This window comes from Giraffa tippelskirchi, chromosome 10 (genome assembly GCF_054371585.1).
Source record: "Giraffa tippelskirchi isolate mGirTip1 chromosome 10, T2T-mGirTip1v1.2.pri, whole genome shotgun sequence".
Lineage (NCBI taxonomy): Eukaryota > Metazoa > Chordata > Mammalia > Artiodactyla > Giraffidae > Giraffa > Giraffa tippelskirchi.
Genome location: NC_137284.1, coordinates 95,706,170 through 95,720,372, shown reverse-complemented (window position 1 = coordinate 95,720,372; position 14,203 = coordinate 95,706,170). Strand labels below are relative to the sequence as shown.

Sequence of the window (14,203 nt, the reverse complement as noted above, 5' to 3'; positions counted from 1 at the left end):
CTAGGGGTCTGGATTTGGAAGCCATTGGCATTTATGTGGTCACTGAACCCAGAAAGGACAGTAGAAGAGTGATTTTCCACTCGTGGTGATTTTGTCTCCCAGGGTACAGTTGGCAATATCTAGAGACATTTTTTGACTATTAGAATGGGGTAGGGGGCAAGCTGCCCCCAGCATCTAGTGGGAGGAGACCAAAGACACTACTAAATTACCCACAATGTGCAGGACAACCCTTCCCACCCCAGCTCCCATGGCTCACTCAAAAAAGAATTATCCAGTGCTTTTGTCACTAGTGCTGAGATTGAGACAACCTGGAGCAGTGGGGAGTGTAGAGAGTGAGAAGAGGGTTGAGGATGGAACCCCAGAGAACTCCCGACATTGAAAGGATGGGCAGAGAAGCAGGCCCTGGAGGAGACTGAAGAGGAGCCACCAGAGAGAAGCCACTGACCAGGGGAACTTCCCCAGTTACATGAGATTTTGGCAAATCAATGTCAAGTATGGGGTATTGGACTGAGTGCTAAAAGCCAGGCAAGAAGAAGGAGGCTGGTTGTCACACTCTCCAGATGAATTCCTCAATGCTGCCACCCTCTCCTAGGAACACTAAAGCCAAACTACCAACAGACCTAATCGGGTAAGCAAGGAGCTTTGTGGAGAAGGGTTCTCAGCTTTTCCCCTCCATTTCTTAAAGGATATTCCATCTGAGAACATCAAGGAAGTACCTGAAATGTTGTGACTTGGTACTTGCAGAGCTAAACTAATGCAGCAGGTTCAAACTGGCTGTAGAAGTTTGAGTCCTCCCCAAGTTTGCCCTCCTCAGCCAATTCCTAGGAAAAGGGTAGGGAGCCCAGTTCATTCTCAAAACTGTATCTTCTTCCCTGGTAGGAACGTGGGCTAAAACTCATTTTCACTAAACCAGAGTTTAGACCTACTAGAATCTAATACTGAAAACAGCTTGAGATCTCATCTGGGCTATCCTGTTTGCTTGATATTTCACTAGCCTGCACTGGCATTTGAAGCTTGGTTTTCTACAGAAAAAAGATACCTCTCTAGACAGGCCCTGCTGTATTTGGTTACCCTGCTGCTGCTGCTGCTGCTGCTAAGTCGCTTCAGTCGTGTCCGACTCTGTGCGACCCCATAGACGGCAGCCCACCAGGCTCCCCCGTCCCTGGGATTCTCCAGACAAGAACACTGGAGTGGGTTGCCATTTCCTTCTCCAATGCATGAAAGTGAAAAGTGAAAGTGAAGTCGCTCAGTCATGTCCGACTCTTCGCGACCCCATGGACTGCAGCCTGCTAGGCTCCTCCATCCATGGGAGTTTCCAGGCAAGAGTACTGGAGTGGAGTGCCATTGCTGGGAGAAGGCAATGGTTACCCTGGTCTTCCCATAAATAGAACTGGACTCCTTGGGTGAATCCTGAAATGTGTTTGTCTCATTTACTTTTTCAACTAACCATGTTTGATTCATGTACCCAGAAAAAAATAAATAAGGTAATGCATTTACACATCAAGTGCATTGTACATGCTCAGTAAACATCAGCTGTGCTTTTCCTTTATTGGGCTATTTTAATCCTCAGTCCTAATCAGAGTCAAAACTAAACTAATTCTGTGATCTAAGCGTTGGAAAGAAAACCAATGTCTGCCTTAAGTTCAGATTTCCAACTAAACCATGAAGATTACCATTCAGATAACATGCTTTCATATTCTAATGCCCTAAGAAAATATATACCAAAAATCTTACTGCTTGCAAATCAGTGTATACTTGGAACAGTAAAACCTCCCTTTTCTGGGGATAGCTGAGCCAGCAGTGGATTCTACTACCTGTTCCGAATAAAAATAAGATAAAAGAGAGAACAAAACATACATCATTGATCTCCATGGTACACAGCTTCTTACTTCATTTAAATAACAGTTTCCAAGTAAATCAAGATGTTAGACACCTGGGTTGGAAATCACTTGGCATAAAGGAGGAAAAAAATCTTTCTGATTGTGATATCAAAGTCGTCTTGGCCTTCTGCTTTCGTTCAAGTTGAAGAGAGGAACAAGGAGTAGGAGAAAGAGGGAGAAATGTTAGACGGAAGACATTTCTCAAACTGGAAGATGCTGTGACACCTTCGGTCAGTCCTTTTCCTGGAGCAGGTACAGATCAAAGGCCATTCTGGAAAAAACCTGAGCCCAAAGTAATGTCTACTAGCCACGACAGTAATAACAAAAACAAATTCCATACAACTCAGGGCCGGGAGGGGGCGGTTTGCTTATATAATGTGTCCATCCTGTTCCAACTGCACTCTCCTGGTCCCACACGTCTCACCGCTCGGCGCTTCTCATGCCCCCTACTGGAGAAAGCAAGTACGTTTAAGAGGTAAAGAGCTGCAGAAGTTCCATTTCCCTCCAACTTCACAGTTGGGGAACCCAAAAGGCAGAGGGCGCAAAGTTCAGCTTTGATTCGAAAGACGGTCCTTCCCTCTCTTGAAATCGTATCTTGCACCTTCTTGGATCTGGTGTCTAAAACGACTGCCAGAGGCTCTTTTTTCTTGGTCTGAAGAAAAAGGACTGGCCAGACTAAAAAGGAAGGACTTTGGGGGAATGCAGGATTCAAGCCCTGGGCTGCGGCCCGGAGGAGATGATGTCACCGCTTCTGCAAGAGAGGGCTGGGGGGTGGGGCGGCCGAGGGGGAGCCCGCGCCGAGCGTGCAGCTGCCAAGGGAGCGTTCCGAGCCCACGTCAGGGGAGGTGTCGGGATAAATAGGTCCGGCAATGGCCGGGGTTGGCTGCGCTCGGAGCTGCCGGGCCGGGGACTGGAATTGCCAGGGCGGGTTCGCGCCGGGGAGGCTGAGAGCTGTCGCTGCTCGTGCCGCGCGCGCCGGACTGCGGATATCCCCGACCGGCCCCCAAGGCTGCCCACGGGAGTTTGGGGAGAGCACATCCCCTGTGCCCTAAAGGACTTCTTCCTTCGGGAAGGGAGAGAGAAAGACTAGGGGGGCCATTCTGTCTGTCAGGGTGGCGGCGCGGGAGGGCAGTACCATGCTCCTCTCCATCCTGACCGCGCTGTGCCTGTGGCTGCGCCTGGCGCTGGGCGTGCGCGGCGCGCCCTGCGAAGCGGTGCGCATCCCCATGTGCCGGCACATGCCCTGGAACATCACGCGGATGCCCAATCACCTGCACCACAGCACGCAGGAGAACGCCATCCTGGCCATCGAGCAGTACGAGGAGCTGGTGGATGTGAACTGCAGCGCGGTGCTGCGGTTCTTCCTCTGTGCCATGTACGCGCCCATCTGCACCCTGGAGTTCCTGCACGACCCCATTAAGCCGTGCAAGTCGGTGTGCCAGCGCGCGCGTGACGACTGCGAGCCCCTCATGAAGATGTACAACCACAGCTGGCCTGAGAGCCTGGCCTGCGACGAGCTGCCTGTCTACGACCGGGGTGTGTGCATCTCGCCTGAGGCCATCGTCACTGACCTCCCTGACGGTGAGACTCGGGGAAGGACCGAGGTGGGGGGCGGGGGGTGAGGAGGCACTCTGGACTGTCACTGCCACGTGAGAACCCGACAGACACACCGACAGCTGCCAGTGGGTGGTCGGGCAGCCCCCCATTCTACTTCAGCGAATTGGAGGAGGTGGGAAGGGCTGGTGACGTCTTCTGGAAAAGTCTGCTTTCTCCACAGGAATTTCGGGAGCTAAAGAATACCATGTCCCCATAAAGAGGGATGGGCGATTTTGCTTAGATAGGTGACATTAGAGACTTTTTTCTTTGTAGTAATAAAATAGTAATAGCAGCGACAGTTGGGTCTGAACCAGCTTTCAGCACTTTCTATATATCATTTAATAAATAAAACACTCCTACCAGGATTCTCCATTTAACGTTAGCTCTTCAAAGCTCTTTCTGAAAAAGCAGTACTAGCTGTCACTTCCCACCAGGAATACAGTTTATAAATTTAGTTGCCCTGGAAAACTGTGATGTCTGTTTCATGGTCTTTGACCCAATGCCAGCGTCTGTGGCATCTTAGTTAACTCGAACTCAACCACCACTTCCTTCTTTTCTCTTTAGTCTTTTTGCTGCTTTTCTAGGAAGAAGAGACAGGTTTAAATCCACTTCTTGAAATAAAACCTAAGAATATTTTTGCCTCCTTTTATCCCTGACTGAAGTTGCTACACATTTAAAGAAATTATGGTGTTGCTTTAGTGTAGTTTCTGAAGTTATACCTCAGAGCCTTGCCCAAAACGTGGAGGAGGCGAAGTGAAGTGAAGGGGGAAAATTGAAGCTCCTCTCTAATTCAGTTTTAGAAAAAAAAACATTTATTGCTTTAATTATAGAAATGATACAGGGTTATGTTTCTTTGGGGGGTAGCTCTGGACTGTTTCTGCAAAATGTGAGGTGGGAATTGGGGACTATTTTGGTTATTTTGATTAGTGTAAACTGTCAACTTGGAAAATCAACATTTTAAAATAGATTTAGGAGGGAATGACCTAATTTATCCAGATTGGCTGTATGTATCAACCAGTTTAAACGGATGTGCCTTCACTTCAGTTTGTTCTGGATAAGCAGTCTCAGCCATAAGTCTTCTTTCCTAAGCCCAAAGAGTCTATATGGAAGAAGTAGTTGACAATCACACATAATTTTTGCTATTTAGGATTTGTGTGTGTTTGTGTGTGCTGCTGTTAGTCAGTGTCTCCATATGATTCCTTACTCCAGCTGGGTGAAGAGGCCAAATCACTGACCACACCCATGTGACCCTGTGTGTTTTTCAGACGTTAAGTGGATAGACATCACTCCAGACATGATGGTACAGGAAAGGCCTCTTGACATTGACTGTAAACGCCTAAGCCCGGGTAAGTTTGTTAGCCTCAAGGCTCCATCTCTTTCTTCTCTCCAGAGTGACTTCTGAACCTTTTCTCAACATTCTGTCTCTGTTTTGTCTTCTTTAGACCGGTGCAAGTGCAAAAAGGTGAAGCCAACCCTGGCGACGTATCTGAGCAAAAACTACAGTTACGGTAAATCATCTGCTGAATCCATTGGCTTGGGGACTTGGCACATGACACAGCCAGGTCTGCTAGTCATGAAGTGAAAAAGCGGGTTGGTGATTTCTCTCAGTCATGTGGGTCCTAGATGGCACAATAACAACTGTGAATATATCTTGCTTTTCTGGGTAAATCAAGTAAAAACAAAGTAAATTACCTGGGTGAGGGCAGTGCTGTGAATCAGATTACAAGTGTGACACCTGATCCTAATTGTCCTATTTGTCCAGAAGTTCTGTCAGCCAGGACATCACCTCACTTCTCTCATGGTTTCACTGCAGGGCCTTAGGGCAGCAGTGGGAGGGGACGGGAAAAAAAGTTTCACTGCTGCAGAAAGGATGGGTAAGTGATCTGTGGATTTGACCTGAGGCCCAGAGACCAAGGAATTAAGGTGTGCACATGTATCTTTTTACTTATAAAAACACTTTTTAAAAAATTGTGGGAATATGTTAATCACAAGACCTACGGCTGTAAGTATTAGCATAGTTTAAATGCTCTCTTCTCTTCTTTGAAAGACCCAGTCAGCACTTTCTTCAGAGAATAAGTCAATCATGCTGTCTTGAATGTTTTCAGTGAATTTAATTCTAGTATCATAATTTGAAAGTAAATTTAATTGAAAATGTGTTCCTTTAAAATATCTTTTTGGGCTATTTTATGGGGTTTTTTGTGTTTCTTCAATTATTTCTTTTGAAATAGTGGAAACTATTTGGGTAAAAATGTTTGTTTTATTTGGTAACTTAGTTTTCCATATTTCAAACTGAAATTTTATGTCATAAGAACCTTTGTATTATACAACCCACATAAAAGCAGGAAGATCATGGCACTATAAAAGTCTGAAAAAATAACCTCTTATTTAGGTTGTCATATTTGAGAACCACACATAGCCAAAATGGGTAATTCAACCAAAAAAACAAAAAAAAAAGGAAAACAAAGAAAAAGGAAAACACTATCTTTTCTAGTAGCTTATTGTTACTGTTTTTTAAACCTGTTATATGTAGATATCATCTTAATCTGATCCACTTAGTCCCTTGTCTGGCACCGTCCAGCCTTAGTTACTTAGTTGGGCAGTCTGAGTTTCACTGTCATGCTGTTCTCTGCGGCATCATTGCTTTGTAACCACATTGATGATGAAACTATTTTCTATTTAAATTATTTAGCTCCTTCATAAACCAGCTTCCTAGGATGGAATCCAAGACAGATCCATCCTCGGCTGATTACAACTCCATAGCAGGTGGTAATAGCAAGGGACCAAGGAGGTCAGAACTGCAAGCATGATCAGACGTAGCGACATTACCAGTCTTCTGTGATAACAGTTCCACCTCTGCCCACCGCGGACCCTGCTTTGGCAGTTTGGGAAATTAAAGAATTGAGAACAGTCATCTTCAGAGACTCCTTCCTGCATGAGAATGTTAGGACTGTAACAACTTTCTCTGGAACAGTTCAAGCAGCAGATGGGTGATTGAACCCCACAAACTTTCAGGTGCCTTCTGAATCTGAGAATATATGATTCTCACTTCAGATCATTCCAGGACAGAGTAGAAAGACAAGTATTTCTACAAAATTTAGTCAACCTTCTATGTAACTACATTTCCCGATATTCCCCTCCACCCAAAAAAAACCCCCTCATCATAGAATTATAGAATTTTAGGTCTGAGAAGAATCCATGGGATTCTGTATTGAAACTCTATCTGTAGCCCAGTGTGGAGCAGTCACTGACCTAAAGACAGATCCCAGAGTAAGCCTGCTTGTGAATTTCCTTTTCCATCTTGCAGCATGATTCAGAACTTTTAAGACATGTTGACAATATGGGAGGCCTTACATTTAGCATATGATTGTGTGGGCTTTTTTGCCTGCATTCGGGCACCTTGGACATGACCATAATTACAGGAGTGATTCTTTAAGAGAGGCTCAGAGTTGGCAGGAATACACCATCCATATTTCTCTCCAAAGCTTCAGCAACACTTAAACCAATTTTTCAATTGCAGTCATTCATGCAAAAATAAAAGCCGTGCAGAGGAGTGGCTGTAATGAAGTAACGACAGTGGTGGATGTGAAAGAGATCTTCAAGTCCTCATCACCCATCCCTCGGACTCAAGTCCCTCTTATTACGAATTCTTCCTGCCAGTGTCCACACATCCTGCCTCATCAAGACGTTCTCATCATGTGTTACGAGTGGCGCTCACGGTAGGTACAGAGAGGCAGGAAAAAACTGCACACAGCTTAGGAAAACCATAAATCCCACTTAGAAGTCCTAGTTTGTTTGTTTTTAAAAAAAACAGCACTAGCTTTTTTAAAAAAAGTCACTTTTAATAGATGGTTTGATTGGGATATCATATATCCTAAACATCAGTTAATTCTTCATAGAATTAAGGAAAAATGAAAATATGAGTATTTCAGTGGACTCTTTAAAAATCAATTTCAGAATTTACCTGATTTCAGAAACTTATAAGCAAATAAATTGAGTAAAACCAGTTCTTTTCAAATCAATCTTATTGTAGCAAATACTGAATTTTTAAGACCTTTTTAATAAATTACTAACCAAGAAAAGATGGCCATTTGAAACACAGTTCCACACTTAGTTTACATTTGTTTACTAGAGTATTATATAAACACATATACACACTCACACACATGTATTGTATGCATCACTACAGCTGGGAGTGTGTCTCCTCACTTATCTCTGCCTAACATCTTTTTATATATATATCCTTACAACGTAAGACGTCCTTAAAATATAAAAATCAAACACTTCAGCACAGGTTCCAGAAAGAGCCCCATAACTTGCTTCACTTCGTTTCTCCAGCAAAACTACTCATTTTTATTTAAAAAGTCTTCCTTTTGATTCTCTGCCTTTAATAATGTTCCTGTTCCTTCTGGATACAGCTCAAGATTCTATTTCTCCAAAAAAACACTTTTTGATACTGACTTCACTTGAATACTCTCTTATTCTTCAGTCATCAGTACTTAGTACCCTCTTCACACTGTCTTGTGCTCTTGGCTTTAAAGCTGTTTTACTGCTTATATCTTGTCTTTCTAAAGACATTGAATGAATGAACTTTGAATGACTGTTTCTGGGCTCGTCTCTTCTATGATGCTTATATATGCTCCAGTACTAGAAGCAGCTCTGAGGATGTGCCGGATTGCTAAACAGGTGAATAGATAATACATGAGTTAAATAACAGCCTTTGTGTCATTTTCGCCATTAGATTATAGATAGTGTAATTCTGATCAAAATCCTAGTAAACATCTTTTGGATGATTGAGATTTATGTCTTCACAAGTAATGCTAATGATCATTTGAAAGAATAAAGTGGTAAGGACATGTAAAGGAGATTTTGAAAATCGAAGGATGAGAGAAAATGTGCCTTATATCATGAGCAAAGTTAGTGTAAAGCTACACTTGTTCAAATTATGTGGTGCAACAGTAGACATATAGATAAATAAAGCAGAGAAGAAAATCTTGCAACAGATTATAATGCATGCAAGAACTTCTATTATAAAAGAGATGTGGCAAATCAATAGAAATTAAACTGTTGTTTAGTAAATGTTGCAAATAGCTTTACTTGGGAAAATAGTATGTATTTTCACTTTGTACTCAATAAATTTCAAATGGGGTAAAAAAGTAAATATTTTAAAAACTTAATCAAAAAAGATAAAGTTCAGTAAATAAATGTGTACTGTCTGAAAAATAAAGTTGTCTGTAAACATAAAAGTAATGTAAGAAATTATGAGGAAAAATGTCAGTGCACATATCTGATGACAATATTGTGCATATTAAAATCTAAAATAAAAAGAGAAAGACATGGACTTCCCTAGAGGTCCAGTGTTTAAGACTCCAAACTTCCACTGCAGGAGGCATGGGTTCAATCCCTGGTCTGGAAACTAGGATCCTGTGTGCCAGGCAGCCAAAAAAAATTTTTTTTAGAAAGAGAAAGACAAAAAAAAAAAAATTATTGCAATGGGTATAACAAAAGATAGTGATCTTACTTGATAAAAAATTAGTCTATAAATTTACATATAAATCAATATTTAAAAGGTTGACTACAATATAGAAATGCATGTACAAAGTCTATACAAAGAAGTACAAATAGTAAATAAACATTAAAATATTTACCTCCTTAATTTTCCAACCCAAATAAAAGACTCCATTCTTACCTAGTCTTAATGTTGATGAATTAAATGATAGTTCAACCATTTTGGAAATAATTTAGAACTATTCACTGAAAACCTTAAGAAGAAAATACATACTCTTCAACCCCAGATTGCCACTTTCAGAAATCTATCTTAAGGAAATAATTAGCCAGTGCACACTAGTGATATTCAGTGCAATGCTGATGATAATAGCTAAGCAAAAGGGAGGTTCAACCATAGAGAAATAGTTAAATATATTATGTATATCCATAGTTATAATTTATATAGTTAGGAAAGTTATATTTTTTTAATTTTTCAAGTATATAAGAAAATGCATACAATGCTGAAAGGAAATACACAGTATGATCTAAATGTACAGTGTGATCTAATAAAATATGAGATATTAGTAAAATAAATACACAGAAAGAAAATATTAGTAAAATATAAATGGGACTTGTGGGGCTAACGGTTATTGAAGAATGTTGGTTTTTACAATTTTTTGTATTTTATATTTTTGAACTTTTGTATTTTTGAAATTTTTATTTTCATAACTAGCATTGCTTATTAAGATAAATTACTTTTTTCAGGATGATGCTTCTTGAAAACTGTTTAGTTGAAAAATGGAGAGACCAACTCAGTAAAAGATCCATAGTAAGTATAATTAGGAATTCATAAATATGGATTTAAATGCATGTATTTGGGAATTCTTCATATTCTCTCATCTCTAGGCTATCATGTGCTGTGCTTAGTCGCTCAGTCGTGTTCGCCTCTTTGTGACCCTGTGGACCGTAGCCCGCTAGGCTTCTCTGTTCGTGGGGATTCTCCAGGCAAGAATACTGGAGTGGGTTGCCATACCCAGCTCCAGCTAGGCTATGATAGGAGCCAGCAACAGTACAATATTGTAAAGTAATTAGCCTCCAACTAAAATAAATAAATTAATTTTAAAAAAATTAAAAAAAAAAAGGAGCCAGCAACAGTAGCAGTATTTGTCTTTTGAATAGGTAATTAAAAGAATAACTTTTCTCATTTGGAGTTTTTATCATAAATTTCTCTTCAGTTTCAAAGGTGATTTGGTTGCATTCAATACTGATCTACGGGTTTTTAACATTTCCAGATTAAATTTATTTATTGCTTTCTTTACTGTATTATGTTTAATTTGTTTAGCAGACAGTCAAATGCTTGAACAGAATTAATATCCAGTGGTATTAATACAGACATATATGGGTGTGAATACCTGCTTTTGAAATTCATGGTGTCACTGTACAGAGAAGATTCTTTCCCTGTATTCAAGATAATTTCAAGACTTTTGTCAAAATCAATCATATACAAAAGTAATACTTTTGTGGTCAAATCCATAATTTAATGGTAACATCATAGCAAAATTGGTCACTCAGTTAGAGGAGTTAGAATAATTTTCTGTCCAGAGATGTGAAATCACTCCAGAACTGAAGAAATCAGGTTATTGGTTTGGATTTTAAAAGCATCCCTTTTCCTTAAAATATGTTTAGATGTATGCAGGAGAGTTTGTGTTACCCGGTTCAGAAAAGATACTGCGACTGCCTGTGTTCTCTTAGTTTGCAGGAATGAAAATTCTTGAGCAAGGGAAGAGTGTATATTAATACTGGTTTATGGAGAAGGTGGGCTTCCCAGGTAGCTCAGTGGTAGAGAATCTGCCTGCCAATGCAGGAGACATGGGATAAATCCCTGGGTTGGGAAGATCCCCTGGGAGAGTAAACGGCAACCCACTCCAGTATTCTTGTCTGAAGAATCCCATGGACAGAGGAACCTGGCGGGCTACAGTCCATGGGGTCACAAAAGAGTTGGACATGACTGAGCAACTGAGCATGCTTGCATGCATGGAGAAAGTAGTTTCAACACATCCTCTCCTACTGAGTCCTTTTCTAAATAACAGGCCCAAACACTGCTGCTGCATCTAAGCTAAATACTCATGAGCTTCTCAGGAGCACATTTTGTCTTACTGAACAGAAAATTCTAGCAGAGTTGGTTATCTGGTTTCCAAGACTTCAGTAGATTAGAAGAATCAATCTAGAAGGTAAATCCACCTTGAAAACTGAGATTGTTGAGAGGAAAGAAAGCTTTCAAGAATCATAACTGGGTCATTCACTTTGGCAGCAAATATTCCAATACATTATTAAGAATATGAAAATATCATCATGGTATAACAATGCACAGTAATAAGTTTATTATTTTAGGACTAGAGTTGTGCCCTAGGAGGGTGGGGACTCTGTTTTTCATTTCATTGTATTTTTACTGCCTGACCTATGATTGTGGTCTAATTTTTATACTCTAACATAAAGTAGGGACATATGTGTTATAATGAAAATCGATGTCTATTCAAGTAGACTCTTTTTCATTTTTTTCTTAGACATTTTCATATTTGAAGAGTAAATTCTTTTTCTATCATGGAATCTTGACTGTCTAGAATGGCATTTCTCATCAGCTCTGGGTAGCTAACACTTGAGTGGATTACTAAATGTGGGTGGGGCTTACATGTTCCTTCAGATGTAAGAGAGTTAGGTGAACTTATAAGTGTGGTAAGAAATCCCAACTTCCTAGTGAGGCTGGATCCATTTCTGCTTTTAGCCTTGGCAAAGCCTTTTAAGAATGACTGGCTACATAGGAAAGTTACATTAGAGGGCCTATGGGAAAAATTGCATACATTAGGGCCTTTGCAGGAGGAGAAGGAGATGACAGAGGATGAGATGGTTGGATGGTATCACCAACTCAATGGACATGAGTTTGAGCAAACTCCAGAAAATAGTGAAAGACAGAGAAACCTGGCGTGCTATAGTCCATGGAGTTAGACATGACTGAGCAACTGAACAACAAAGGGCCTTAGGCTGTGGAGTCAGGCTGGTAAATTTGAATCCCAGCTCTGACTTCGTTGGCTCTGCAAATAACATCAGTATGCTTGTTTTCCAGTCATGACAATGGTGTCTACCTAGAAGGGCTGTTGTTTCAATGAAATAAATACATGTCAAGACATCACCATATATATCCAGTGCTTTCCAAAGCACCTGTTACAGGATACATACTCAACATCACAGGGTAGAGTAGCTATGGTAATCATGAATGTCTTGATGAGTATATTACAGTGAAAATATGCATTATTTTGAATATCAGTTTAATAGCATGAAGAGGTGAGACATATTTGATGGTCACATGTACACATTGCCTCCCAGCAGTGGGAAGAGAGGCTGCAGGAACAGCAGAGGACAACCCAGGACAAGAAGCGAACAGCAGGGCGCGCCAGTCGCAGTAATGCCCCAAAGCCCAAGGGGAAGCCACCTGCTCCCAAACCAGCCAGCCCCAAGAAGAACATCAAAGCTAGGAGTGCTCCGAAGAGCACAAACCCAAAACGAGCGTGAGCTAACTGCTTTCCGAAATGGGGACTTCCTGTCAGAGTGAGGCCAGGCATCACCCAGACAGCCTATAGAAGGCCACATATCCCTCACCTTAACAACCACAGTCCTCTTCATAGACACATCTTGCAGCATTTTTCTTAATGATATGCTTCAATTTTTCTTTTTAAGTCACTACAAACCATAGTGGTAGGTATGCCCTTTGGTATGGAAGGTATAAGAAAGCTGGTCAAATAAGCTTATTGTATTGAGAGTAAACTGTGTGCAGACTCTGTGAGAGCTCCACTAGGGCAAAGATGCTTTTGTTCTTACAATTTGACCTAATATGTGCATTGAAAAATAAATGCCATATTACAAACAAAACATCCAATTTTTTTTTTACAATATGTTTTATTTCAGTTGGTGGTTAGGATGTGAGCAGTTTTTCACAATGTGATTGAAAATATAATGCTTCTAGAGAGGAAAGCAAGAGGAATGAATGTTTCAAAGATCTTTACTGTTTGCAGAAGAATTTTTGTGATCAAAGGGGATTTTTGAACAATCTGGAAAAGTAGGACATGGAAAATCATAATGAGTCTGGTTTTATGGTTTTTGTTTTTACAAAGAAGCCTTTCTGCTCTGTTTTCAGCTAGAAACCCTAGAAACTAAAACAATAGTATTGCTAAATGGATAAAAGAGAAAGGCAGACAGACAAAGTCTGGGTCCTTCTTTTCTGGTTACCATGCCATAGTGGAGATGCTCTGGTTTCATATGCACAATGTTTCTTACTAGCCCCTTTAAGCAGCACTGGAAACACTTTGTTTCTTCTCTATAATTCAGGTATCAATTAGTCATCCCCAAGCATCTTACACCTGTGGGTGTGATACTCATCTCACTTCCCAGGACATCCCAGGTATCCTCACGCCCAGCCTCTCTGCTGATTGCTGGTGCCCCCAAGGGTGCCTTGGGCCTGAGGTAGGAGGGTCATGATCCAAAGCCCCTGGTCTTCAGCCTGCTGTGGCACCCTTGCCACATACCAGCTCTGCACTTGGAAAAGACAGTTGCAGTCACTTGTCCATCCACCACTCAAGGATGTAGAAGAACAAACTGCAAGCTTAAGAGTAAAATCTCCTTTAGATGTACCGTTGTTGCTGCTTCTCAGAGAAGGGGTAAGTTACACGTTGCATTCACACACGATGATTAAACAGATAATTTAATTTCATCTCTGTAGCCTTTGGGACACAGAGGTGAGGTGTGTGGGTAAGCCAGGGCAGAGTGAAGAAACAGGGTTAATGAGAACGGGCACCCATCTCCTCCTGAAAGTGTAACTTCACCTGCATCCTGCTACCCCACGGCAACAGAGCTGAAGGAATCCAATACAAACACCCACACAGAGGTATCAATAAAATACTCCATATATGTTTCTGTATGAAAACCAAACCACTCTGGCCCTTAAGGAAAACCAGATAGGTATTTAGGATAGCATCTAAAGAAACCCAGGAAAGTCCATGAAAAGGCATTGATAGCCTAGATTACCTCTTTAGCATAGTAGGAATTTGGAGGGTGGGGAGGGGAGTTAGAACTCTCAATGGAACTGGAAAAACTCCCTGCAAAACTTTTTTTAAGTGCGAAACAGTGTAATGAGAGTTTGGAAATGACTGACAAATTTAAACACTGTTTCCTTTGAATATTTAACTGAAATC

General features: G+C 41.1%; 2 protein-coding genes across 5 annotated transcripts in view; one reads left to right on the top strand and one right to left on the bottom strand.

Moving 5' to 3' along the window:
• Positions 1-1,002: 1,002 nt before the first annotated feature.
• Positions 1,003-12,884, top strand: SFRP4 (secreted frizzled related protein 4). The gene is made up of 6 exons (XM_081536008.1): positions 1,003-3,461; positions 4,742-4,822; positions 4,919-4,984; positions 6,994-7,192; positions 9,726-9,789; positions 12,342-12,884. Exons 1-6 carry the CDS (start codon positions 3,017-3,019, stop codon positions 12,525-12,527), a joined length of 1,041 nt encoding a protein of 346 aa, XP_081392134.1. The 5' UTR covers positions 1,003-3,016; the 3' UTR covers positions 12,528-12,884.
• The window catches only part of NME8 (NME/NM23 family member 8), a 54,718-nt gene continuing 47,809 nt past the window's right edge, over positions 7,295-14,203 (bottom strand). For 3 of the 4 annotated variants that reach the window (XR_014067280.1, XR_014067283.1, XR_014067282.1), the window contains one exon: positions 7,295-8,897. The gene's annotated coding sequence lies outside the window, so the exon portion shown is untranslated. The remainder of the gene's footprint in view (positions 8,898-14,203) is intronic. The other variant, XR_014067281.1, reaches the window with a different exon arrangement.